This window comes from Podospora pseudocomata, chromosome 3 (genome assembly GCF_035222375.1).
Source record: "Podospora pseudocomata strain CBS 415.72m chromosome 3, whole genome shotgun sequence".
NCBI lineage: Eukaryota > Fungi > Ascomycota > Sordariomycetes > Sordariales > Podosporaceae > Podospora > Podospora pseudocomata.
Window position 1 is genome coordinate 1,657,894 of NC_085887.1, and position 22,920 is coordinate 1,680,813.

The 22,920-nt window shown below is 52.6% G+C and overlaps 7 protein-coding genes and 2 non-coding genes across 9 annotated transcripts; 6 read left to right on the plus strand and 3 right to left on the minus strand.

Annotated features, from left to right (window-relative positions):
- Window positions 1-101: 101 nt before the first annotated feature.
- Window positions 102-3,276, plus strand: TFG1 (transcription factor IIF subunit tfg1). Its single transcript, XM_062888757.1, has 3 exons — window positions 102-119; window positions 176-2,610; window positions 2,670-3,276. The coding sequence occupies exons 2-3, from the start codon at window positions 834-836 to the stop codon at window positions 2,942-2,944; spliced, it is 2,052 nt and encodes a 683-aa protein (XP_062744665.1). The 5' UTR covers window positions 102-119; window positions 176-833; the 3' UTR covers window positions 2,945-3,276.
- Window positions 3,277-4,050: 774 nt separating this feature from the next.
- On the minus strand, window positions 4,051-7,558 carry QC762_304630 (uncharacterized protein). Its single transcript, XM_062888758.1, has 2 exons — window positions 4,853-7,558; window positions 4,051-4,790 (listed from the first exon to the last, which is right to left on the minus strand). Exons 1-2 carry the CDS (start codon window positions 5,071-5,073, stop codon window positions 4,379-4,381), a joined length of 633 nt encoding a protein of 210 aa, XP_062744666.1. The 5' UTR covers window positions 5,074-7,558; the 3' UTR covers window positions 4,051-4,378.
- Window positions 7,559-7,877: 319 nt separating this feature from the next.
- On the plus strand, window positions 7,878-8,963 carry CWC26 (Pre-mRNA-splicing factor cwc26; the record flags this gene model as incomplete). The annotated part of the gene is made up of 1 exon (XM_062888759.1): window positions 7,878-8,963. One exon carries the CDS (start codon window positions 7,878-7,880, stop codon window positions 8,961-8,963), a length of 1,086 nt encoding a protein of 361 aa, XP_062744667.1.
- Window positions 8,964-9,130: 167 nt separating this feature from the next.
- Window positions 9,131-9,204, plus strand: QC762_0052680. Its single transcript has one exon. It is a non-coding gene; the product is annotated as a tRNA-Val (tRNA).
- Window positions 9,205-9,374: 170 nt separating this feature from the next.
- On the minus strand, window positions 9,375-11,608 carry QC762_304645 (uncharacterized protein). Its single transcript, XM_062888760.1, has 2 exons — window positions 11,029-11,608; window positions 9,375-10,836 (listed from the first exon to the last, which is right to left on the minus strand). The coding sequence occupies exons 1-2, from the start codon at window positions 11,412-11,414 to the stop codon at window positions 9,747-9,749; spliced, it is 1,476 nt and encodes a 491-aa protein (XP_062744668.1). The 5' UTR covers window positions 11,415-11,608; the 3' UTR covers window positions 9,375-9,746.
- A 594-nt stretch (window positions 11,609-12,202) lies between these two features.
- Window positions 12,203-12,295, plus strand: QC762_0052700. The gene has a single exon. It is a non-coding gene; the product is annotated as a tRNA-Ile (tRNA).
- Window positions 12,296-13,777: 1,482 nt separating this feature from the next.
- QC762_304650 (uncharacterized protein) lies at window positions 13,778-17,547 on the plus strand (the record flags this gene model as incomplete). The annotated part of the gene is made up of 2 exons (XM_062888761.1): window positions 13,778-16,743; window positions 16,812-17,547. The coding sequence occupies 2 exons, from the start codon at window positions 13,778-13,780 to the stop codon at window positions 17,545-17,547; spliced, it is 3,702 nt and encodes a 1,233-aa protein (XP_062744669.1).
- Window positions 17,548-18,680: 1,133 nt separating this feature from the next.
- Window positions 18,681-20,166, minus strand: PRS1 (ribose-phosphate pyrophosphokinase 1; the record flags this gene model as incomplete). The annotated part of the gene is made up of 3 exons (XM_062888762.1): window positions 18,681-19,072; window positions 19,610-19,927; window positions 19,980-20,166. The coding sequence occupies 3 exons, from the start codon at window positions 20,164-20,166 to the stop codon at window positions 18,681-18,683; spliced, it is 897 nt and encodes a 298-aa protein (XP_062744670.1).
- A 580-nt stretch (window positions 20,167-20,746) lies between these two features.
- Window positions 20,747-22,881, plus strand: QC762_304670 (uncharacterized protein). Its single transcript, XM_062888763.1, has 2 exons — window positions 20,747-21,260; window positions 21,320-22,881. The coding sequence occupies exons 1-2, from the start codon at window positions 21,037-21,039 to the stop codon at window positions 22,845-22,847; spliced, it is 1,752 nt and encodes a 583-aa protein (XP_062744671.1). The 5' UTR covers window positions 20,747-21,036; the 3' UTR covers window positions 22,848-22,881.
- Window positions 22,882-22,920: the final 39 nt, after the last annotated feature.

Here is a 22,920-nt window from a genome sequence, read left to right on the forward strand (position 1 = left end):
TCGTGATTGGCTGGTATAGGCTTAGTATGCTCTCATATACTACATCGAAGTGAAATGAGTCTTATCATTGCTCTGCCGTTGCTGTTCCATTGCTCTCTTTATGGTGATTGCCTGGGATGGTAGGTGGTATCCAGTCCCAGAGCCAGATCAAAAACTCACACATGCTCTCGAACAGTGGCGGGAGCGAGCCTCGACAACTAGAGTTGCCACAAGAGCATAAGGTTCAACTCAGCTAGTACTTATTCTCCAGAGGGCTTGGGTTTGGGTTTAATTACCTCGTATCCCAGCATCTGCCGCTGTCCGGAAAGGTCAGCAAACCTCTCCAGTCCATGCCCCTCTCGAGTCTCGACTTACAAGAGAGAAATTCTGGAATCAACCCCGCCAACCCTTGATGGTCGAGCAGGGTGGTCTGTGCTCACCCGGTCCCAGCAGTGTTCTGCCAAGCCATCTGCGGCTGCCTTTTTAGCGGGTCCCTTTGTCATCCATGCCCGCTGCCAGCCGTCGCCATTGATCACTCCAAGTTCTTTGACAGAGGTTAACTTTTGGCATTGACAACGAACAACCACCGACCACTACCCAAGTATCGACGACCACTTCTCTCATATCCGCCGCCGACCGGGTTCAACCAAGGAGTTTTCGGAGATCGATCGATTTACGCCAGAATCTCGCTGCCGATTACTCTGTCGCGCCGCCATCTTCAGTCGCGCTCTTGATGACGACTTGAGCCATCGATTGCATCTTTCTTTCGCGGGCCTCCTCCGTGCTACCATCGGCGCATTGACGCGCCTTCCAGTCGTCCACTCATTCCATCGAGTTTCACAAGTCACCACACAATGAGCGCGCCACAGCAGCAACCGCCTGGGCCTCCCCGTCCCCCAGGCGCTGCCCCAACCTTCATCCGCCGCAAACCCAACACAGACCCCTTGAGAGCGAGAGTAAAACCCAGAGCCAAACCCCTCCACGCCTTACCTCCAAAGGGCAAAGAGGCCAAAAGGCTGGTCGACTCCTCCGGCGAGCTTGACAAGGAAATCGAGAGAGAATATGCCAGCAAGGTCGAGCAGCTGCGTCAACAGCGCGCACGGCATGGTGGCTGGTCAGATCAACCCGCCGGCAGCGTCCAGGAGTTCCCTCTTGTCCTCACCAAGAAGGCTTTCCGCGAAGGAATTCGCCACCATGTCATGCGGTTGCACAAGCAGATGGGCGGAGCAGAAGTCGACATTGATTTGTTGAATCAGGACCAATTTCCCCGACCCGTCACATTGCACCGTCGCGACCCGCGCCTTCCTCCCGCTTATCGGATGGCTATGAAGCAAGACGATGTCCCAATGGACCCCGAGCAGCAAGCTGAGATGGACCGCATCCAAAAGATGAAGGCTGACAAGGAGGCCCAACGGGCCCTTGATCAAGCCCAGATGGCCCCGGTCATTAAGGACAACAACCCAAAGCCGAAGACAAACAACAAGAAGGAGAAAGCTTCCGCCTTTTACGGCAAGCACTCCGACGCCCACAAGAAGCAGTCCGGCCTGCGCTACGAGGAGACACTTCCATGGCATCTTGAGGATGCCGAGGGCAAGGCCGGCGTGTGGGTTGGCTCTTATGTGGCCGGTCTTTCAGACAGCAACGTCGCGTTCGTTATTGACGGCGCGCGTTTCCGCATGATCCCCTTGGAGCGGTGGTACAAGTTTGACGAGAAGCCAAGATTTGACACCCTCTCGCTCGATGACGCTGAAAAGCTCATGTACGAGGTCAAGGAGGTCAAGCGATGGGTCATGAAGGACAAGGAGAGAGAGGAAAGATTGCGGGAAAAGCTGGAGACGAGAATGTTCCTCAACGGCCCTACCAGGGTCAAGACTGAGAGCGCCACTTCTCGCGCCGCTCGTGGATCCGAGAGACAGGATGACTACGAGTTGGATATCTCTGGCGACGAATTCCAAGATGATGACGAGACTCCTGGTTTTGAGGCGGATGATGAGGACGCCAAGGAGTCGAAGGAGCGTGTTCGCAAAGAACAGCTGGCTTCCAACTTGTTCGGTGAGGGTGAGGAAGACAAGGTTGAGAAAGAGGAGAGGGAGAGGCAATTGGAGAAGCTGAAGAGAAAGATGATAGGAAAGCAGACGATCAAGGGATTGGTGAAACTGGAGAAGGCGATGGACTACGACGACATGTCCGAGAGCGACTCTAACAATCCGTTTACGGACTCTTCGGATTCCGACGACTCCGACGAGGAAGAGAAGAAGGAAGAGGAGAAGAAGCCTGAGCCTGTCACTTCGGGGTCTAATACCAAGGGGAACACCACGCCTTCCAAGAGCGCAATTGCCAATAAGAAGGGCAAGTTGAAGCGGGCTGGTTCACCGGAGATGTCGGAGTCGAGCGACGTCGAGACGGCCCGGAAGAAGATGAAGACTGGCAAGGGGTCTAGCGTGCCGAGTCGGATGGGCACTCCTATTCCTGGCCGGCCGAAGGTCATGCCGGGGGCTACGAGTGACGGGGAGGCTACCGCTGGGGAGGGGTCTGATGGCGGTGCGATGCTGAAGAAGAAGTTCAAGATGAAGGCGCAGCGGCCTGGTGGGACGCCTTCTGGTTCGAGGGCGGGCAGTCCTGCTCCAGCCGGTAAGCTTTTTCCATCTGCTGTCACTCCTTGTCATACAAATCTAACTCGTGAGAAACAGGTCAAGCTTCCAAGACGGGCACCGCAACGCCCAGCGGCTCGCCGCCTCCGTCCTCGAAGCCGGTTGCTAAGATCACGGCGCAGGAGTGCTACGAGGCGCTGGCCCGACACACGAACGGCATTGCGCTCGTGCCGTTCATGTCGCAGTTCAAGCACCGGATTGACAAGCCGGGGTCTACTACGAGGCAGGAGTGGATCCACATGGTCAAGAGCTTTTCTGACTTTCATCATGAGACGAAGTTGCTCAAGGCGAAGCCGGGGTGGAGGCCTAGTTAGGCATTGTCGTTGAGTTTTTGTATAACACTGTTGAGTTTGGGAGGGGATAACGGCTTAGCACTAGTGATCATAAAAGGCAAAATGCTGATGAAAATGGGAGGATGTTTTTCTGCGGGTTATGGAGGTTGTTATGTAAGGTACTCGGGATGAATACTTTGGGGCCCGAAATCTGGGCTGGAGGAGCTGGCTTGGGGCTATCAGCGAGTTGTTTTTTTGTTTTTCCTTTTTTCCTTTTTTTTTTCTTTCTACTCGCTTTGCTTTTCTCTAGATCGAGGGATAGGCAGATAGGCAGAGCAAATTATTTTTGTGAAATTGAAAGGATGCTGGTGAAAGGTGATTGTTGACGAGTTACTTTCCTTGCGACCCCTGTTCCACAGCAAATCAACGATATTGAACAACTCTATCTAGAGCATCCCTAACATCAGACAACAACCAGAAGAAGTATTTTCCATTGCATTCACTTCACTCACCACCAACTCAGCAAATCATCACCCCTACTGATATGAATGATATGAACTATTGCGTTGTGGATAAAATAATCGTTATTGCAATGTAGAGTAACACGGATAGCAACCGTCACCCTTGTGCATTTTTTTTAATTAGGTGGGTAGGGAATAAGACTTTTTGACGATTCTTCAAGGCCTGTTAACCTACGGTATCTTTTAACCTGCTAATTATATTTTTCAGACCTGCTGACTATCTTCCATGGGCAAGGTTCAGCACCTGCTTTGCTGCAGTGCAGGATATAATCACAAAAAGAAATCACCAGTGTCCTTTCTATATGCGCCGTCATTCCTTCCATCGACCCGATGGCTTGATCAGTCTTCGAGTTCGGAAAGATTTAGTAGATGGGAGTGAGTCTCCGCTGACCGGTCTGGTCGATTTGTGTGCTCTTTTCAAGCGTGGAAGGAAGTCCGCTTAACGAGTCTTCCCCCTTCTGCAACCCTAATCAACGTCCAGCAGTTCTTTGAGCAGAGAGGCTGAATGACAGTCGCAACAAGCCGGGCAGACACATCAACAAGCAAAATGTACGTAGGTAACAAACCACAAATACATAAACCCTTCATTTCACATCTCATAGTATCCTAATGTTGCTCATGTTGTGTTGCAAGGTAAATCTCTCTCCAGAATCGAAAATATTGATTGCCCTATCAGCGTACTACTAAAATGCTTCATAATCCTGAAATAAATAAATAAACCCATAATAAACCCTCATGTCATGCCCCCATCCATCATCCCATGCTCGTCAAAATGCCAACCGCGCGCGCCCACCAAATGTAGTATAATGTCATGACGATCCGACCAGCAGTAGTCGTACTGTCGTCCCGTCATATGCTCATCATCGAGACCGCTCTCCCCCCAAAAAAAAAAAAGGTGCCGCTAAACACTCAAGCAAGTTATACAAAGGGAAAGATGCGCCGCCGTAAGTCAAGCTTAAACAAGCTCAAACCCCCCCTCCACCACCACCGGCTCATTCTCCTCCCGTCTCTCACTCGTCCCGCTCCGCAACACCTTCTTCGCCTTCCTCCCCTTCACCGCCTCCCCGTTCCCATCCACAACCTCATATTCCTTCTCCACCAGCTTCTCCGTCTCCTTCTGCGTGTTCCTAGCCTTGACAAAAACCTCCAGCGTCACCGGCCGGTCGGGAGAGTCATGCCTGTCAAACGAGTACAGTACATCGTCTTGTGGAGCTAAAGTCGGAATAGTAGAAGCGTTAACGTCGTTAAGGTCAGCAGCGTTGATGTTTTTGGCGAGGTTGTTCTTGATGACCGAGTCGGGAGTGTACCAGTTGGAGCGGCCCTTGACAATGTTCTGTCCGACGGTGGGTTTGCGGGCGAAGTGGTAGCTATAATAAGAGAGGATATGTTAGAGTAAGGTTGACTAAAGAAGGGGATGCAGAGGACATACCGATCAACATATCTCTTGTCTGGCTTCATCTTGGCAATGTGAGCATCGTTGGAGTACTTGACAGGCTTGACCTGGTCCCAGAAGCCCTCAGTCACCACACCAGAGAGGAAGCGGCTGCCATGCTGCCACTTGGTATTGTGGTCCTTGACGCGCTTTCGCTCCTTGGCGCTGTGGCGGAGATCGCGCTCGAATTGGCGGGACTCGATGGTGAGGTTGGCCATGGTGATAGTTGAAGATGGATGAGATAGGTATCGATAAAGTAGATATAGTAGTAGGCGATAGGTATCTCGTGAAGCGCAGCGCGGGGATGGAATAGTCCGCAAGAAGAGCTTCGAGGATGGTAGGAGATGTCAAAGATGATGATTGAACAATCTATCGATGAGATGTGACAAGAAGGAAAGTAGCAGGTTGTATGTGTGTGTGGGAAAAGGTTTCCAGGAAGTCCCCAGGATATGAATCAATGGTAAAGTTTACCGGTTGCCGGGTGAGAGGTTGAAATAAGAGTGGGTTGGGGTGTAAGTGGTAGCTTCCAACGGACCCTGACAAATGATGCAAAAGCCCCCCTGGGGCGGGTGAAATGGAAAGGCTCGTCTTTGTTGTTTCCTTGGTTGTGTGATTGTTCAAACAGGTCAAGTGCTTCCAGGAGCGCTTGACTTTAAACAACACAAAGAAGGCCCCGGGTCTTCTCTTTCGGGACGCCGGCCGGGTGACTCAGATGAAGGCAGTGAGCAGGGCGTGTAATTGACAAGCCCCTGTTGGCGAATCGCGATAAGATGCCGAGATGACGAAAGAGGAAATACTAGCTGCAACGAGCCAATAGGATGTGAAAGTACAAACTGAGGACGACAGGAGTGTCTTGGGCTCCAGCTGATGATAACGAGGTATGTATAGGTGTATAGTTCTTTGACAGAGTGATACAGAACAAGAGAGAGGGAAAAGAAAGGAGAGACCTCGAGATAGGAAGGGGCTGGACACAACAGAGGCTTATACTCAGTCAAGGAGGCTTATCGGCCTGTTTGGGAATGCCCAGGATCCATGTGAGGATGGCGGGTGCGGGTGATAAAGCTTGAGCGGGAGGTGGGGAGTGGGAGTGGGAGTGACAAGTGACGACAGGTCGGCGTGTGACACTTGTGAGCACCCAGCAGCTGCAGCTGAGACGTGGACATGGACAGTGCTCGAAAGAGATATTCTTGGCTTCTCTCAGGGTTGACCATGATGAAATGGCGGCCCAGGCCTGATCAAGGTAAACCGGTTTAGCGGACATGAAACAACCACCGTCAGGCCCGTTTCCAAGCCACCTCCAGTGGCTTCGTCAGCAAACTGGAAGCGGTCGTGGTCCCAGTAGTCCCCTAGAGATGTTAGCAGTGACGGCGTCATCTGGGGTAACCTAAGCTTGTAGACATCAAGATGTTCATGCCGGATGTCAAATGCCGGCCCATGCACCACACCCTTCTCCAACGCTTGCCCTCGGGTGCCCTGCAGGAGGATGATGCATCGACCATCCGGTGTTTCCTTGAACGGGCAGCCACTGACGGGACTCGTGTTACCCACGGGCAATGGCATCTCGACATTGATGAGAACGGGGATGATGTCTCGAGATGAACATGGTCGAGGTGCGAGGTGCGATTGGCAATTGACAATTGGAGTCGGATGCCACCACTGCACCATACAAGTGGATGCCTCTGTGGAGAGCTGCAGGAACCCCCACAACCGGCCCCCGCCAAGCTCACCCTTCTGCTAACTGCATCACTACCATCTCCAGAGCCATCTCACGACACAAACATGTGCTCTCATGGGTAATCATTCATATCTACCGGTTTCGTCCGTCTTGCTCTCCGACTCTCGATCGGAATGCTCGCGTCAAGTGAGTTCTTCCGGACAAGTCCGCTGACGCGATTCAGCTGGCCCCCAGTCTTTGAGGATCACAGCCGGCCGGCAAAGGTGCATTCCAAGCGCGCGCGCGCGATAACGATAAGGATAACGGACGTCATCCTACCCTCCCCTCTCGGATCTCGATACTTAGCCCTGTCTGTGCTGTTCCCTTCACCGCATCCTCAACAACCGTTTATCATCGACTAGTCAAGTCTTGTATGGTCTAGAATCCAATAATTACCACATAGCAAAACCCCCCTCGTTGGCTCAAAGGAGAAAGAGAGAGGCAAAGAGAATCGAAACGAAAGGCGGCGGCCGGGGTGTCGGCTGACCTCTCGCTCTTCCTCGTGAACGGGGTCTCAGGTCATTCACCTTTGACTCGGCCGCAGACACGTACCTAAGTTACCGAGGACCCCGCACTCTCTCTCAGCTTCCACATCTGCTTATTGCACAGTTTAAAAGTTCCGACCTCGGTATTTGCAACTTCTTATCTCCATGTAGACGCAGAAGAGTAACAGTGTAAAGAACTCAGGGGTGGCTATCGGGTTGCCAGATTGGAAGATGGCCGCATAGTGGGAGTCCATGTGTCACGCTGAATGGAAGCGTCGGCTGTGGTACTCAATATATTCTAGATGTGTTCAAACAGGATGGGAATGTTGGCGGACCACAAACTAAAGCCCGATGTTTGGTCCATTCCCCGTGGTCTGTCAGATCACGGGTCCCCATATCGGGCTCAGCTTCGCCTCCCGCAGCAGCAGCGCAACAACGCGGTTTTGGGGCTTGGAACTGGTCGGCTGTCGTGAGCTGACCCAGACTTCTTGGGAGGAATTTCAATTGTAGCATCACACTGTTAGTCGATGAATGCGAGATGGAATTGCCCCTGTCCCAAACCAACCGGTGTAGCCAGCCAGCTGTGACCTTGATGGCCTTATCGGCTTATCACCCCTTATCAACACCTTATCAGTGATGTCACCCAGTACCACTGCAAACGCGCTGCAGCGCAACGCGACCAGAGCAACAGCAGCCTTGTGGGGCGGAACAAACCGCTGCACGACATTCTTGTCGCAAACACCACACGCAGCCAAAATTTCGGCCACCACCACCACCGAACCCAACCTTCCCCCCTCCAAAAAAAAACCCATAACCGCCCACAATGTCAACAGACAAAGCTACCTACCTAGCAACCCACTACCTAACCGCCGACCCCCCCAAATCCACCACCACCTCTTCCAGCTCCACCTCCAAAAAACGAAAACGCTCCTCCAAGACAGCCGCCGCCCCCGTCGCCCAAATCAACAACCTCCTCATCCACGACTCCGATGACGAATCCACCTGGGCCAACCCCAACCCAAACCCCGACTCCGACTCCGACGGCGACACCCCCATGACCATCGCCGGGCACACCTCTGAATTCCGCAAGTCCAAAAAATCCGCCTGGTCCACCGTCGGCACCGCCGTCCTCCCCGCCACAGTGAAGAAACGTGACGATTCCGACAACATTGCAGATGCCGTCCTCGCAGCCGCGAAGAATGATGCTGCCGCCTTGGGTCATGACTCTGATGACAGTTCGGAGGAGGTGGATGACGACCCAAGACAGGTAAAAATGTCAAATGGCATGCGCCCGGGGTTGCAATCTGCAAAGTCGATAACGGAGCAACTTGCCAGAAAAGCAGAGGAGGAGAAGAGAGAGTTGGAGAGGTTGACCAAGGCGATGGAGGAGGCAAAAAAAGCTAAAGAGGGGAAGGAAGAGGAGGATGAGGTTGTTTTGCGGGATGCTACCGGGAGGAGGATTGATGTCAGCTTGAGGAGGGCGCAGGCACGAAGGGAGATGTTGGAGAGGGAAAGGGCTGAACAGGAGAAGGAGGCGCTTTTGAAGGGGGAGGTGCAGGCTAGGGAGGCGGAGATGAGGAGGGAGAGGTTGGAGGGGGCGAAGTTGATGACGCTTGCGAGGGGGAAGGATGATGAGGAGATTAATCGGGAGCAGAGGGAGGAGGGGAGGTGGAACGATCCCATGGCGCTGTTTTTGGAGGGGGATAAGGGGGGGAAGGGGAGGAAGAAAAGGGGCAAGGGGAGGCCGGTGTATCAAGGGCCGGCGGAACCGAATCGATATGGGATAAGGCCGGGGTATAGGTGGGATGGGGTTGATAGGGGAAACGGGTGGGAGAAGGAGAGGTTTAGGATACTGAATAGGAAGGAGATGGTGAAGGGGTTGGAGTATGCTTGGCAGATGGATGAGTAGATGCACACTTCTTGGAGTTAGTAATAATGGACAGCGAAGGGTCGTTGGCAGTGGGTAGAATTGCGACGGCGGTTGCAAGTTGTTAAAAGTAGGAAAGTATACCTAAGCAGGATGAACTCCAGCATCAACAGGGCTAGTTCTGGTGAAGAAGTCAACAACAACCAATTGGTTTCGTGGTGTAGTTGGTTATCACGTCAGTCTAACACACTGAAGGTCTCCAGTTCGAGCCTGGACGAAATCAAAGCGATTATTTTTTGCATATATTATCACACGGGTACTGTGAGGTTTTTAATTTTTTTTGGGTTTTTTTGGGGGGGTGGTACTGGTGGAGTTGTGGGGTTTTGCATGCTTCGTCCACTTTGGCTCAGATATCACGATAACCTCACCTACATTCTTATCTGCCAGACAGAATAAGGATGTCGCGGAGAGGTAGACCACCGCGGCAAACTTGTCCGTGTCTATAATAAAAGCTAGGAATAAGCTATGCTTGGTTTGAAAGATAATAAATAGACTTCGAAAATATTAGACACGCCTTTCAGAATGAATAATAGCTCTAACTCAAAAAATAGTAGACACACTTCAAAAGACAGTCAAAACAGGTATGAGCAACTTCTTCAAGCCATTCGTCAATCAAACCAGACAACTTTTCTCGCCGATACTCAAACAGACTACCTCAACGAATCCATATTAAACCTCAACAAGAGGCTACAAAAAGTAAACAATAACAAAAACCGGGTATCAATAACATTATTACTCCCGTGGCAAACAATTCCACCACCAAACTTAAACCTCCTCGGCGTCCTCCATCGGCTCGCCCTGGTCCAAACCACTGTCGCCGCCCATAACCACACCACCGGCGCCATCAATACCCAACTGTCCGCTTGCGATGGCTGTGAGCCTTGCCACCTCAGCCGAGAGCTTCTTGTTTTCAGCCGACAACGCGTTGATCCGTTCCTCCCTGCTCCGAATTTGTATGTCCCGGTTGGATATGTGCTGGTCCCGTGACCGCAATTCCTGCAATAGTTGCGAGTTCGTCGCCGTGAGGTCCCCTATGATACCAGAAAGCCGTTCGATACTCCTCGCCATCGCCTCCGCCGTGGCCGCAGGCACCACATAGTCCGGCGCCGCGCCCGGTGAGACTCCGGCCGCTTGTTGAGCTAACCCAGGCAACCCATCAATTCCCCCACCCGCCGAGATAGCAAACTGCTGGCCCATGGGACTCCCATGAAAGCCCGGCTGTTGGACCACTTGCTGCTGCTGTCCCTGTAGAGCACCATTTGCAACCGCCCCAGTAGTCCTTCTCCTGTTGTTCCCCACCACAACCGCCTGCACCGCCGGCGCCGGAGCAGCCACCATCGGAGGCGACCCTCCCCTCTGCTGCCTTTGCCTCCTCTGCGCCTGCTGCTGATTCCTCCACTCCTGCTCCGCCAACTGTTCCGCGGCGTATTTCTCCGCCCTCGCCGCCCTCTCCGCTTCTGCATGGGCCCTCCTCTGTCCTTCCGACTGCTTCGCCAACTCAGGGCCGTCCGGTATTCTCAGGGCGGTAGCAAACATGTGCCTGATCAGAGTCAGCTTTCTGCTAAATCCCTCGTTACTCCGACAAGGGCCCTGGTTGATGTGGGCGGCAAGCCCTGCCCTATCTCCAAAATAAGTCCAACAGAAGGAGCAGATGGCGGGCGACTCGTGGTTGTGCTCTCCCACAACGTTGAGCAGTGTGGTGATATCGGAACAAGGCCCACATGACGAGCTGGTGCCGTAATTAAACGGCCAGTTGGTAGGGCATACGGCCAGATATTTGGGCGCCTTCCTTCGTCCGCCTTCTTGACGCCCTTGGTCACCCCTGATAAGGCCGTGCTTGTCCATCAGGTGCTTGCTTTCTCAATGTCAGCAACGTCCCCTCCTTTGCTCTTTTTCTTTTCGAAATGAAACGATGAAAGGAAAAGAAGATAGAAAAAGATATTAAGAAGAGGGATATGAAATAAAGGAAGGGAAAAAAAGAGAAAAAAAAAAGAGAGAAGAAAAAAAAAAGAGAAGAGTTATTTTTTAAAAAAAAACACCCACTCACATAAAATATTGATTCCCCCCCGCCCTGGTCTGGCAATCCTCAAAAAAACAGTCATTCTCCCCTTTATCGTCAGGATCAGGTAACCCAGGCTTGAAATAAGGCACCCTTCCATCATTCCCTCCTCCTCCTCCTCCTCCTCCTCCACCGCCACCCAAACTCGGATCAACAACCCCCCCTCCTCCCATCCCAGCAACAGGAGCTACATTCCCATTCCCCTCCATGGATGGATGAAGATGATTATCTCCCACACGTCTCCGTTTGGCCAAATGCTGGGTATTATTATTGTCTTGGTGACCCTCCCCCTCATCCGAATGATCCAGACCACCCCCTTCGTCGTTCGAATCAGAGACGGATTCGGACGCGTCAATCTCTGCGCCCCAGGGCATGTTAAAGTCTTGGGGGGGAAGGGGGAAGAGCGATGCCAAGAGTTGAACAGGACAGGGGGCTGGGATTGACTGATTGATTGATTGGAACAACAAGTGAACTTTGTATTCTATTGTATAAGCGAGTGAGTGGGTGGGTGGGTGAGAGTTGTTATTAGCGGAAAAGTGGTGAGAAACGGGTTAAATGTTGGGGTTGCAAAAACAAGAGGTGGTCGGGACTGGTTCACAAGCGAGTTTTGTTTGTGGGGCAGGTGGGCTTTGTGCTGAATGGGGGACGTATGATTGGTTGGTGGGACGGATGGTTAAGTGGGGAGGGTGCTTGCAAAATTCGGGCCCGAACTTCTGGACGTGTTTGTGAAGGGTGATCGAGATGATGTGTGGATGGACTGTTTTTAAGGGGATATTGACTAGTTGTTAAAGACCTGTTGACCATCTTCAAAGGTCCATTGGCTCCCTTTCTTACAGCTGTTAATTATTTTTCAAGAAAACCCCCCTCGATCATTTGATGGGAATCTTGACTATTTTTTGAAGGCCTGTTGAATATCGTTGAAGAAGTCCCGATTATCTTTCGAGGCGTGGCTGAGGATGACGCTACACGGAGTGCTGCGTTAGTTTAATGCGTAGTACTAGTCTTTATTCGAGAGTATGTCTTCCGAAGACATACTGTGGACAGTGAGATGGAGATAGAGACTGTGATGATAATATGAGGCTGATGTTGCCAGCACCCAAGCTCCCCCAACCCAACCAAACTTGTAACCAAAGCCAGATCTAAACTTGCATCAAAACCCAAAGCCCGATTAGCTCAGCTGGTTAGAGCGTCGTACTAATACTGGAAACAGTACCAAGTAATGCGAAGGTCAACAGTTCAATCCTGTTATTGGGCACTATCTTTTGCGCTTTTTTCCTTCTGTCTTTTTCTCAACTTTCCTACACCTCTTCTTATTATCTTGTAGTTTGTGACAGAGCTCTTCTCGCTAACTGTTCAATCTCAAAATGGTGGCATATGTCAGCACTTCTGCATCAACAGCGGCTAGCACCCCACCTTCCGGACGGGAGCCGGTCATCGGATCTGAACTCAGGTTCTTGGTGCTCGGAATAGCATAAACATATGTATATATAACAATCGCGGCGATGAATTGGGAAATTTGTTCCTTTATCATTAGCTTGAGAGTCTGATAAGTCGTGGAAGCCGGACGGCCACAAGCGGCTTCTAGCGGTTCTTCACATGGAGTTCCAGAACTTCTGGAAGCTTTGATGGTAGAATTGGGGGCTCCGGAGCCGGAGAGTCTATAACATCGCTGGTTGGAGGCGGTTACACGGCAGGATCTCGAGGTTGGGGGCATAAAGAAAAGGCAGTGAGGAGGCATCAGACGGTGTAACCTGAATACCGAGGAGGGGTGACTAATGCATGGTGCATTTTTCCCGTTTGCTGCTTGTGATGATGGCACACGAGCAGGTCTGGTAAGATGGAAATAAGAATCATGCCATAGCTACTTTGCCGATGTGAAGAAAGGGACAAGATATCGGACCGCTCGATTGGTCCCTTGTAGGTAAAATCCAGGTTTAAGCTGCCTGATCCAGAGCTGCAAGGCTTTAGGCAGATGTTTTCACAGAGATGCGGACAGAAGCTGAGGGAAGGAGAAAGGAACGGAAAGAAGAGCTGTTATCTAGAGAAAGAACAGGTAGACTTTGGGGATCTGCATGACGACTACCGACCAAGCAGTGTATAGAGATATCTTGAATAAGTGGTTGAAGATGCGGGAGGGGGGTGGTGGTCTTTGGCGGGGTAGCCTCTTTTGGTAGTCGGGTGGGCGGTGACAGGGGTGTCAAACCCCATGTTCATGTCAATCGAAAGGCGTGCATGTCCCACATTTCGGCAGGGGTCTTTGATGCGGGACGGAGAGCAAGCCTCGCTTTCACTGCTACGAACCCTTGAAGAGTGACTCTTTTTGGAGGAAGACGAAACCAGTTGAAGCTGGTGGAACTTGTCTCTGGGGGGAGGGGCATCTAAATAAAAAGTAGTTCCCGGGGACTTTCTCTGTTTCTTCCTGAATTACATGAGCAGTTGTCTTTTGTTTCATTGCCATTGACTTACTTACGCCTTTTGCTGACGGATGACTGTTGGAACTTGGACTGACATTGACTTTGACTCGACTCTACGCCGGATATTTTACATGTTAGTACATACACTTTCTTATGGGAGAGGATGAGGGACAGAGGCATATGTTTATATCGATGGTGCCAATGGGACTAAGCACGCCCTTGATCTGACATTTCTTGACAGCTCGGTTTAACCCGGCCTTTGCCTTGTCACTTCACGAAGAGACGGGGCTCCCCCCCTCGCGCCCTTTCCTGTCCTTCTCCGGATGCCAGTGATACCAGAAATGGAGGAATATGTCAACTGGGATATGGCCGCCCTCCCAACTACCGGGGAGGGCCTGGACTTTACTTCTTCGTCAGCCAACATGGCCACCGTGCCTGCTCTTGGAGCAGCTGGAGCCACTGAACATCTCCAGGACCTCGATCTCGCCCTGGAGAATGCAGAGGGGGATGATTTCTCCTTTTGGGCATTGGAGCACTTTGAGAACAACATCTCGCCTACACTCGACGGGACGCTAGACGCAAACACTTGCATTGGCCTTAAAGGTCTCGACAGAACCGGGCCGTTCGAAGAAGATCTGGACCTCCCCGACGTCCCGTGCACCAACTGTCAGCTTGGAGGCTATCAGTGCAAGCGTATTCCAGAGGGTCAGTACAAGGGCTATTGCACCAGCTGCATTGCCCTGTGCTCTGAATGCAGCTTTGCGGAGACCACCGGTGCTGGCCGCGCCGTCGGCTTCCCTTCCAATCCTTGGCCCATCATGGGCGACCACCCTATGGGTATCCCGCAGGAGGAAGCCCATGCTGGGGCTGCCCTGAGCGGAAGCCAGCCTGCTGCCGCAACCGAGAACACCACGTCTGAACCTGCTCGAGCAACCTCCAAGACCAGGACTGGTGTTCGGTTCTCCAGAGAAGAACTGAAGATCCTAAAGAACTGGCTCTCGACTCACAGCAGGCATCCTTATCCTACCGAAGAGGAGAAGGAGATGTTACAGAAGCAGACAGGTCTTAGCAAGACCCAGATCACCAACTGGCTTGCCAACACCCGACGCAGAAACAAGAACGCTGTTGCCCAGCGGTCCACCTCACCGGGCGTGAGGACGTGGACCAAACCTATCGACATTGCCGGAAGACGAGGTGCCGCGTCTTTCGAGCTCATGAATCCCCTTCAGCGTTGGCAGGTATCTCCGCCGGAAAATGAACCGGCCTCCGTCACAGCTATTCAACGTGCCATCAGCACGTCTTCGACCCTGCAGTCGGGCCTTAGCAGCCCTTACAGCAGTGTCCACTTCACCGACGATGGGTCAGGCAGATCGATCTGCGACTCTGCCATCTCCAGCGCCAATACATCTCATTCTAGCGGGTCGTTTGCTTCGGCCTACTCTTATGGCTCTCGTGGCTCGCTCGGGTCGGGAGGGTCCTCCATGCACCGGGGTCGGAGGAGGAGAAGGAGAAAGGCTGCTGCGCCCGCTGCTGCTAACATGACCAACAGCACACCTCTACGACAGCCCCTGAAGACGTTCCAGTGTACTTTCTGCACCGAGACTTTCAGAACCAAGCACGACTGGCAGAGACATGAGAAGTCTCTGCATCTGTCTCTGGAGCGCTGGGTGTGCTCCCCCGATGGGCCGGTCACCTTCAACGCTGAGAGTGATCAGATGCAATGCGTTTTCTGCGGGCATGCCAACCCCGACGAGGCTCACATCGACAGCCACAATCACTCTGCCTGTCAAGAGCGCGCACTGGCGGAGAGGACGTTCTACCGGAAGGACCACCTTCGCCAACATTTGAAGCTTGTCCATGACGCCGCCTATCGCAGCCAGAGCATGGATGGGTGGAAGGTGACTACTCCAGAGATTCGTTCAAGGTGTGGTTTCTGCGGCATCGTGATGGACACATGGTCCTTCCGTACCGACCACCTCGCCGAGCACTTCAAGCGCGGTAAATCCATGGCTGACTGGAAGGGTGATTGGGGTTTCGAAGACAAGGTGTTGGACATGGTCGAGAACTCGATTCCACCGTTTTTGATCCACGACGAGAGAAACTCGCCTGATCCTTTCGAAGCGTCCCACCCCCCTTTTGCTGCCAAAAACGCGTATGAACTCATCAAGGCAGAGCTGAGGGCTTACATTGATGACCGACCACAAGGTCAGGAGGCCCCGTCTGACGGGGAGCTGCTGAGTGTGGTTCGCGCTCTGCTGGAAAAGACCAGGACCATCTCGAGGCCTTGCGTCGGTTCAACTGGGTCTTGGCTTCAAGATTTGTTGCTGGCAGCACCGTCCGACCGGCCTACCCGCCCTTCCTACAAGTCCTCTCTCCAGCAACTCAAGATCACCGGCAAGGGTGACATCTTTGAGCTGGATCCGCTGGAGCTGGAGCTCGAAGTCTATGTCAAAGCCCGCCGCCTCCTAGGCCTGACAGCCATGGACAGAGAGCTGCAGTCGGAAGCAGTCAACATCATCCGCCGCATGGACGAGTCCTCTTCCGACCCCTCCTCCGACATTGTCCAATTCTTCACCCGCCTCATCTACGCCTCGACCTCCTGGCTAACTTGCTTCCGAGCTCGCGCCCATCTCCCAAGATCAGAAGACGTCGTCGACGTTCCTCAACGGTCCAAAGACCCCAAGAAGATCGACGCCGGCATCCACAACCCATCCCGCCTGGAATTCGAACTGGCCGAATACGTCCGCGAGCAACGCTCCCTCTTCGGGGAGGGGTTTGTTCCCAGTGACGACGACCTGCAAAAACGCGCTCGTGTCATCATCTTCGAGTATGATGACGGCTGGAACCAAACAGCCGCCGACGACGCGGTTTGGCTTGCCGCCTTCAAAAACAGACATGTTTTTGGCAACGGCACCAACGACAGCAGCGCCTACGTGCCATTGGATCTCTCCCACGAGTCCATGTTCCCGAATCCATTGCAGCTCCAGCTCGACGTGTCCGATCCAGCAGGGCGGACGCGCATCCCGTCCATCTCCAACTCGTCCTCTTCACGATCAGGGTCAGGATCAGGGTCAGGGTCAGGGTCAGGGTCAGGGCCAGGGTCAACCTCAACCCCTTCCCCCCCAGCAGGCTTCAGAGCCAACCTTTTGGGAGACGTAAACTGCTACCAGCGCCTCGCTCGCGAACTAAAGAAATATGTAGCCAGTGCCATGTCGCCCAACAACCCCAACTGTCACGTCCCTACAGACGAGGAACTGCAACACCAAGCTCGTTGGATCATCTATGAAGAGTACGCCCCCCCCTCCCTCCCCAACCCCTTCTTTCCCCCTTTTTCTTCCATCTAACCCCCCTCCGCAGCGACGACCCCTGGAACACAACCTGCGCCGAAAATGCCGAATGGCTCCGCCGCTTCAAGCGCGATTCCGGGATCCTCACCGACCCTTCTCTTCCGGGCTTACCCCTCTCCACCCTCTCTTGGAACATCTCCCAAGGCGGCTCCGGTTTTGCCCCTCCATATACAATCCCCCCTCCTCCCCTCCCCTCCACCTCCTCCACCTCCGACATCCTCGTCCGGTTACGCGAGGGCTCCAAGCCTTTTCCCGCCCAAACCAAAACAGTCGACCGCTTCGTCAAAAACATCAAAGGACGCTGGGAGGAGCCAGCAAAAGTCTTTTGTTCTCGAGAGCTGGAAAAAGGACTGGCAGATTGGGTCATGGGGTTGGGGTATGTTCCCTCGGATGGGGAGATGAGCCAAAAAGCGAAAGAGGTGATGGGGACGGAAAAGACGGCGGCGGATGATGCGGTGCTGGTGGGCAAGTTTAGGGATATGATGGTTGCCAGGCTGCAGCAGTCAAATCAAACCCAGTACCATCAGGGCCTGGATCTGGGCATGATGGACATGTCGAGCACCAACACCGCAGGACTGACAAGCGGTGAGCTCGACGATCTCCTCCTTCAGGACATGGACTTTGACTTTACCGACCTCGGTGGGGGAGGTGGGTTTGACGGGAATCTTGTGGGGTTTGAAGGCATTGATCTTCTGATGCCCCAGAGGAGTAGTGGTGGGCAGCAGCAGCAGCAGCAGATGTTCTAACTTTTGAAGAAGGGGTGGGTGTATGATGCATGGGAATCTCCTCTCAAAAGGGCATTGAGAGCATGTGATGAGGTCATGAACTTTCATTTCTTTTAGGTTTTTTATGTGCTTTGAATCGGGTTTGGGACAGATTTCTTCTTTCGTGCAGCATTATATAGGGTGACGAAGTTGGGAGAGGGCATACGAAAGATATGAAAATGAATAAAACATAATGATATTTGGCCGTCGGTTGCAGTTACTTCAAGGTGTGCTTGGCTGTGATGGACTTGGGTGGCTTTAGGCAGCACATCACTTACACGAGACAAAGTTATGCAAGAAAGCCAAAAGTGGACACACAGACGAGATGCAGTTCTTGAACGTCGGTATTTATTGGAGTACCCCCAAGTACACCTAGCTAAGTCGATAATGCCAATGCTCTAGGTATCTATCTGGCAGAATACCACCACGGCATAAAGTTCTGATGCCAAGCTTAAAGTTATGCCAAAGATAAAAAGAGACAAACACGCAAGCTGTAGACTGGAGCACAACATCTACTTGTACAAAACAGCAGGCTCTTAAGCATAAATGTAGCGGGGAGTTCTCTTGCCCGTTACCCATCAACCTTGCGGAAGCAACTCTACGAGAGAGTCGGGTAAAGGGCCTTCTGTCCCGCTTATTGATCTTCCAACGCTCCGTTAAGAACAAGCTCTGGGATGAGCTTTGCTCCTGCCATCTCTAGTGATAGCATCGCTGGGTGTGTGTGTGTGTGTGTGTGTGTGTGTGTGTGTGTAGTGTAGTGTAGTGTAGTGTAGTGTAGTGTAGTGTAGGGGGATATATGAGTGATATCTAGAGCCTGTCTTGTCGGCATGACAAGACAAGAGGGGGAACAAGGGAGAGGAGGGAAGAGCGGTCCGGTCACTGCTGCCCACCATGATGACTGTAACTGTCAATTCGGTATCTGACTGCTCATGAACGTCTATCGCCGCCAATCCTGCTGCCTGTTAAAAATGAACGCAACGCTGCCATATCACCAAACGCCGACGCTTGTAGCCTGAGCCGGTCCCATCTCAGATCAAAAAGAGAGAGAAGTCATGGCGAGGCCCGGCTGTGACGGAAAAACGAATAAAGAAGATAGATACCTGCTGGGAGAGGTGTTACGAGTCCAAGACATGCTGGAACAGTGGCGACATCGACTCGCCGTAGTGGTTTCTGCGAATCGCCTCAGCCAGGAGGAACGACAGATCGAGAACCACCAGCTTGCTGGCCTTGCGCGCCTTCTCTTCGGGTATCGGATAGCTGTTGGTCACCACGATGGTGTCGATGCAATCACAAGCCTGCATCTGCTCAAGGCAATCGCCTCCAAAGACACCATGTGTTGCAATACAGTACACCTTCTCGGCCTTGCCACGCTTCCGTACCGTCTCGGCCGCAGCAATCCACGAGCCGGGCTTGTCGATCATATCGTCCACGATGAAGACCGAACGGCCCTTCACGTCGCCCACCAACGTGATCATGTGCTCAACTTTTGGTTTGAGAATCTCCTCCTCTTCATCTGAGCTGGCTTCCGCATCACCGGAGCCACCCAGGGCATGGGACTGGGGCGCAAAAAACGAAGACGCATGGGACATAACCATGGGATCTTCGTCTGGAATCTCTGTCCCAGCCACACTTTCTGCCGGTGATACAAAATCATCCGGCACGATATGGCCTTGAACCAAGCGACCATGAATGACCTCTGCTGCTCTCTGATCGTTAAACTCGAGCTCGTCACCTTCCGCCTCCTCGTCGAGCTCATCAATGACCGACGACTGTGATAGCGTGGTTTGAGACCTGGTGTGGTGGGGCTTGGGGTTGCTCGCAGAGCGGGCACATGTGCCGTTAGCAGCAGGGCGAGGTGATCCCTGACCGTCTGCCACAACGCGCGAGTCTTGGGATTGTGCGTTTGTTGCTTCCTTTTCGGGCTCGGTCGAGGTGGTACGCACCTGATTACTGATGGGGTCCAACACTGGCTGTCGCTCAATGCCGTCGAGGTGGTTCATGATCATGCTCGCCGTCATGTTGTGGCCTCGTCTTTTGTCCGTAGTGACCATGCCAAAGTTCAGCTTGAGTGCGTCGGCAAGAGACGTGACACGCTTGGTGCCGCCGGCGTTCTTGGACACCACCACCGCCTCCTTCCAGTCTGGCACATTGTGTCTGATCCAGCGAGCAATCAGCGGCTCGGCGTGAAGGTTGTCCACCGGGCACTTGAAAAAGCCCTGCATTTGTGACGCGTGCAGATCGACCGTGACAATGTGCTTAACACCCGCAACCCCAAGGAGGTTGGCCAACATCCGTGCAGTAATCGCTCCTCTATGCGACTTCTTCTTGGACTGGCGACTGTATGGGAAGTATGGCAGGACAGCTGGGCGACCGTGTCAATTGGGTTCAGTTCATGGAAAGAGGAAGTAATGTACCAGTGACTTTGCTCGCCGAGCCTCCCTTGCAGGCCGAGATCATGATGAGCAGCTCCATGATGGTGTCGTTGATCTTGGGGCTGCCGGACTGCACGACAAAGACGTCCTTCTCGCGCACGCTGGTGAGGATGCGGACGCTCGTCTCGCCGTTGGAGAATTGGGTGAGCTCGGCCTCGGCCGGAGCCATGCCGAGATTCTCACATATTTGCTTTGTGAGGGATGGGCAGCTGGTGCCCGAGAAAATGAGGGTGCCTCGCATCTTGAGAGGGAGCGGATTTGATTGAGGTTGCGGGAGGAAGCTGCAATTTTTTCCCACCTTGTCTAAAAAGCGTTGACAAGAGTGGGGCTGGTCCCAGGTTCCGTCCCCACCTGCACGGTCGGCTGTCGCACGTCGAGTCAGCTTGTCCGCCCCGATCCCGTCGTGTCCGACACTGCCCGTTCAAGTTGAGCAATCAGGAAGAGGTGATGGGCAGACGTTTCGTCATAGGTTTTGTTGCAAAGACGGTGATTATCCGTGACACTGTTACCTAAAAGAACAAATCACATAAAACTGTGTCACAAGAACCTCAAAGACGCAGGTAAAGAAGGAGGTTCCTGCCCACTGAAATTACAGCGGGCAAGTCACTGTCAGCCGGGAAGGTGCGGGCCTGTGGCTCCGCCTTTCAGGTGGTTGTGGTTGACAACTGAAGCATCAGCCACAAACGTCGGTCGAGTGGCTGACACTTCCTTGAGCAAACAGCCAGAGCAAACAGCCAGAGCATAGACTGACGGTTCAAATAGTTCCGTTGAGCTTCTCCAGAGTCCTAACTGTTAGTCTGTAGGCCGTTGAGCCGTTTGAATGACTACCTAAGCCCGTAGTTGTTGCTGCACTTCCTGGGGTCTTGTCAACCAGGCTTTTTGTGGGGAGACCTGGGAAGCTCAACTACAACACAGAAATATTTTTACAGTCCGTACCAGGTACTCTTAGGTACGCCCTTGACTCTATAGGTAAGGCTTATTCATTCCCAAATCCTAGACATGAATCTGACGCTATTCTAGGTATTCCTCCTGGGGAAATATGGGCATACCTCATCTCAAAAGAAACCTGGAGCCCTATGCAGAGCGGGGTGCCATTGCGCCGTGCAATGTTGTTGTCGACGGCCCTGCCTTGGCCTATCATGTTCTCAGTCTGGCGTCTAGGACAACCATAAAGACCTCGCCCTTTGAACAACCGCCATATGAGTTGTTGGGGCGAACAGCGATACAATGGCTCGAGAAAATGGAGGAGTGTGGATTGACCATGTACTTACACGAGCCTCCAATAATACACAATTGTAGAGCTAATGTTTCCATCTGTTCAGTGCGCACATCTACTTTGACGGCTATCTCCCCACCTCAAAGCGACCTGAACGTATGCAAAGACTTATCAGGTCGACCAAGGAACTCTTCAAGTACCATTCGACCACGGTGACAGGAGTATCAAGAGAACGTTCTCGTCGCAAGGGTGAGAAGAAGGTCGATTTGTTTCCTGCCTCTATCGGGGGAGAAACGAGATCTAAACCACCTCCACCTGCCTTTCTTGTACCTGCCGTCTTGGATGCGTTGCGTGGCTCAAAGTATGGCCCAATAACGGAGGTGATGGGTGGAGAGGCAGATGGGTACTGTGCTGTTCACGTTCGAAAGTCGGGAGGGTTGGTCTTGACTTCAGATTCAGATCTCTTGGTCCACGATCTTGGTGAGAATGGAGGTGTGATATTCTTTACAGACATCGACCTCGACTCAGAAAACAGCAAGCTTGTCGCTCCTCAGTTTCGACATGCAGAAATCTGCCGCAAACTGTCCATCAAGCCCGACGTGGGCTTCTCCTACATGGCATTCGAGATCTCGGCAGACCCCCACCTCACACTTGAACAGGCCGCTGAAAGATCAAGGAGAGGAGAAGCTGTGATGTACAGCCGGGAAGAGTACGATTCGTTCATCAAGACGTATCTGTTGCCCGAGACGGCACCAAAAACAGTCGCTACTTGTGGATTACAGCTCGACCCAAGAATATCCGAGCTGGTTCTCCGTTATTTGCAGATAACTACAACAGCCTCAAAGGAGAAGGATGCATCCCTCGAGATGTTTCTACCGTTTCTTCTCGACTGCCCATCCCGAACAAGTGCCTGGGAGGTGAGCAAACCTATCAGGAAGCTGGCCTATTCTCTTCTACAGTCGGGCCAGAAAACCTCTCTCAAGACAGTTTCCGAGATGAGGAGGCTTCAAACACTGTCTTCGGGATCACAGGTCGATATTCTACCATCATCCAAGGTGGAAGAAGAATGCAGTCATCTCCTCAGCAACATCAGCAAGATAAAGGCACACATCACCGACCCCGAGCTACTTTGGGTAGTACTGTCTATCTACCTAGACATTGACAGGACAGTAGAACGAGCCAAGGGCCACCCCTTAAGTCTCGAAATCCTGACTCAGGAAGCGAGAGGCAAGCTGAACGAGTACTCCTGGGATGTTCTCCAAGTCTTCGCACAGGTACAAGCAACGTTTTACTCTCTCCGAATGCTTGAGCAGATTCTCAACCTCCAAGAGAGGAAAGGAAACGCAGTGGATGTTATTACCGCCCTGTCAGATCTCCCATCTCTCGACAAGTTCCTATCACTTGCAGATTTTACGGAGACGCTTCAACGTCTGAGAGAGGCCGGCGGACTCGGTTGTCTTATTGACCTCTGCTCAGACATGGAGGATATGATCCCACATATTGAAGCCATCGGGAAACCACCAAAGAGCAAAAAGGACAGAAAAAGAAAGGCGCAGTCAGGGGCTGTGGAGGGCCACGAAGTTAGAGCACGGCCGAGCAACCCGTTTGAGTTGCTGAACAGTCGAGATGACTGAATCACTTACATACGGAAATCTTCATAATACCAAAAATTGACAACACCTCCTGACTTCGACCATAATGAGTGAT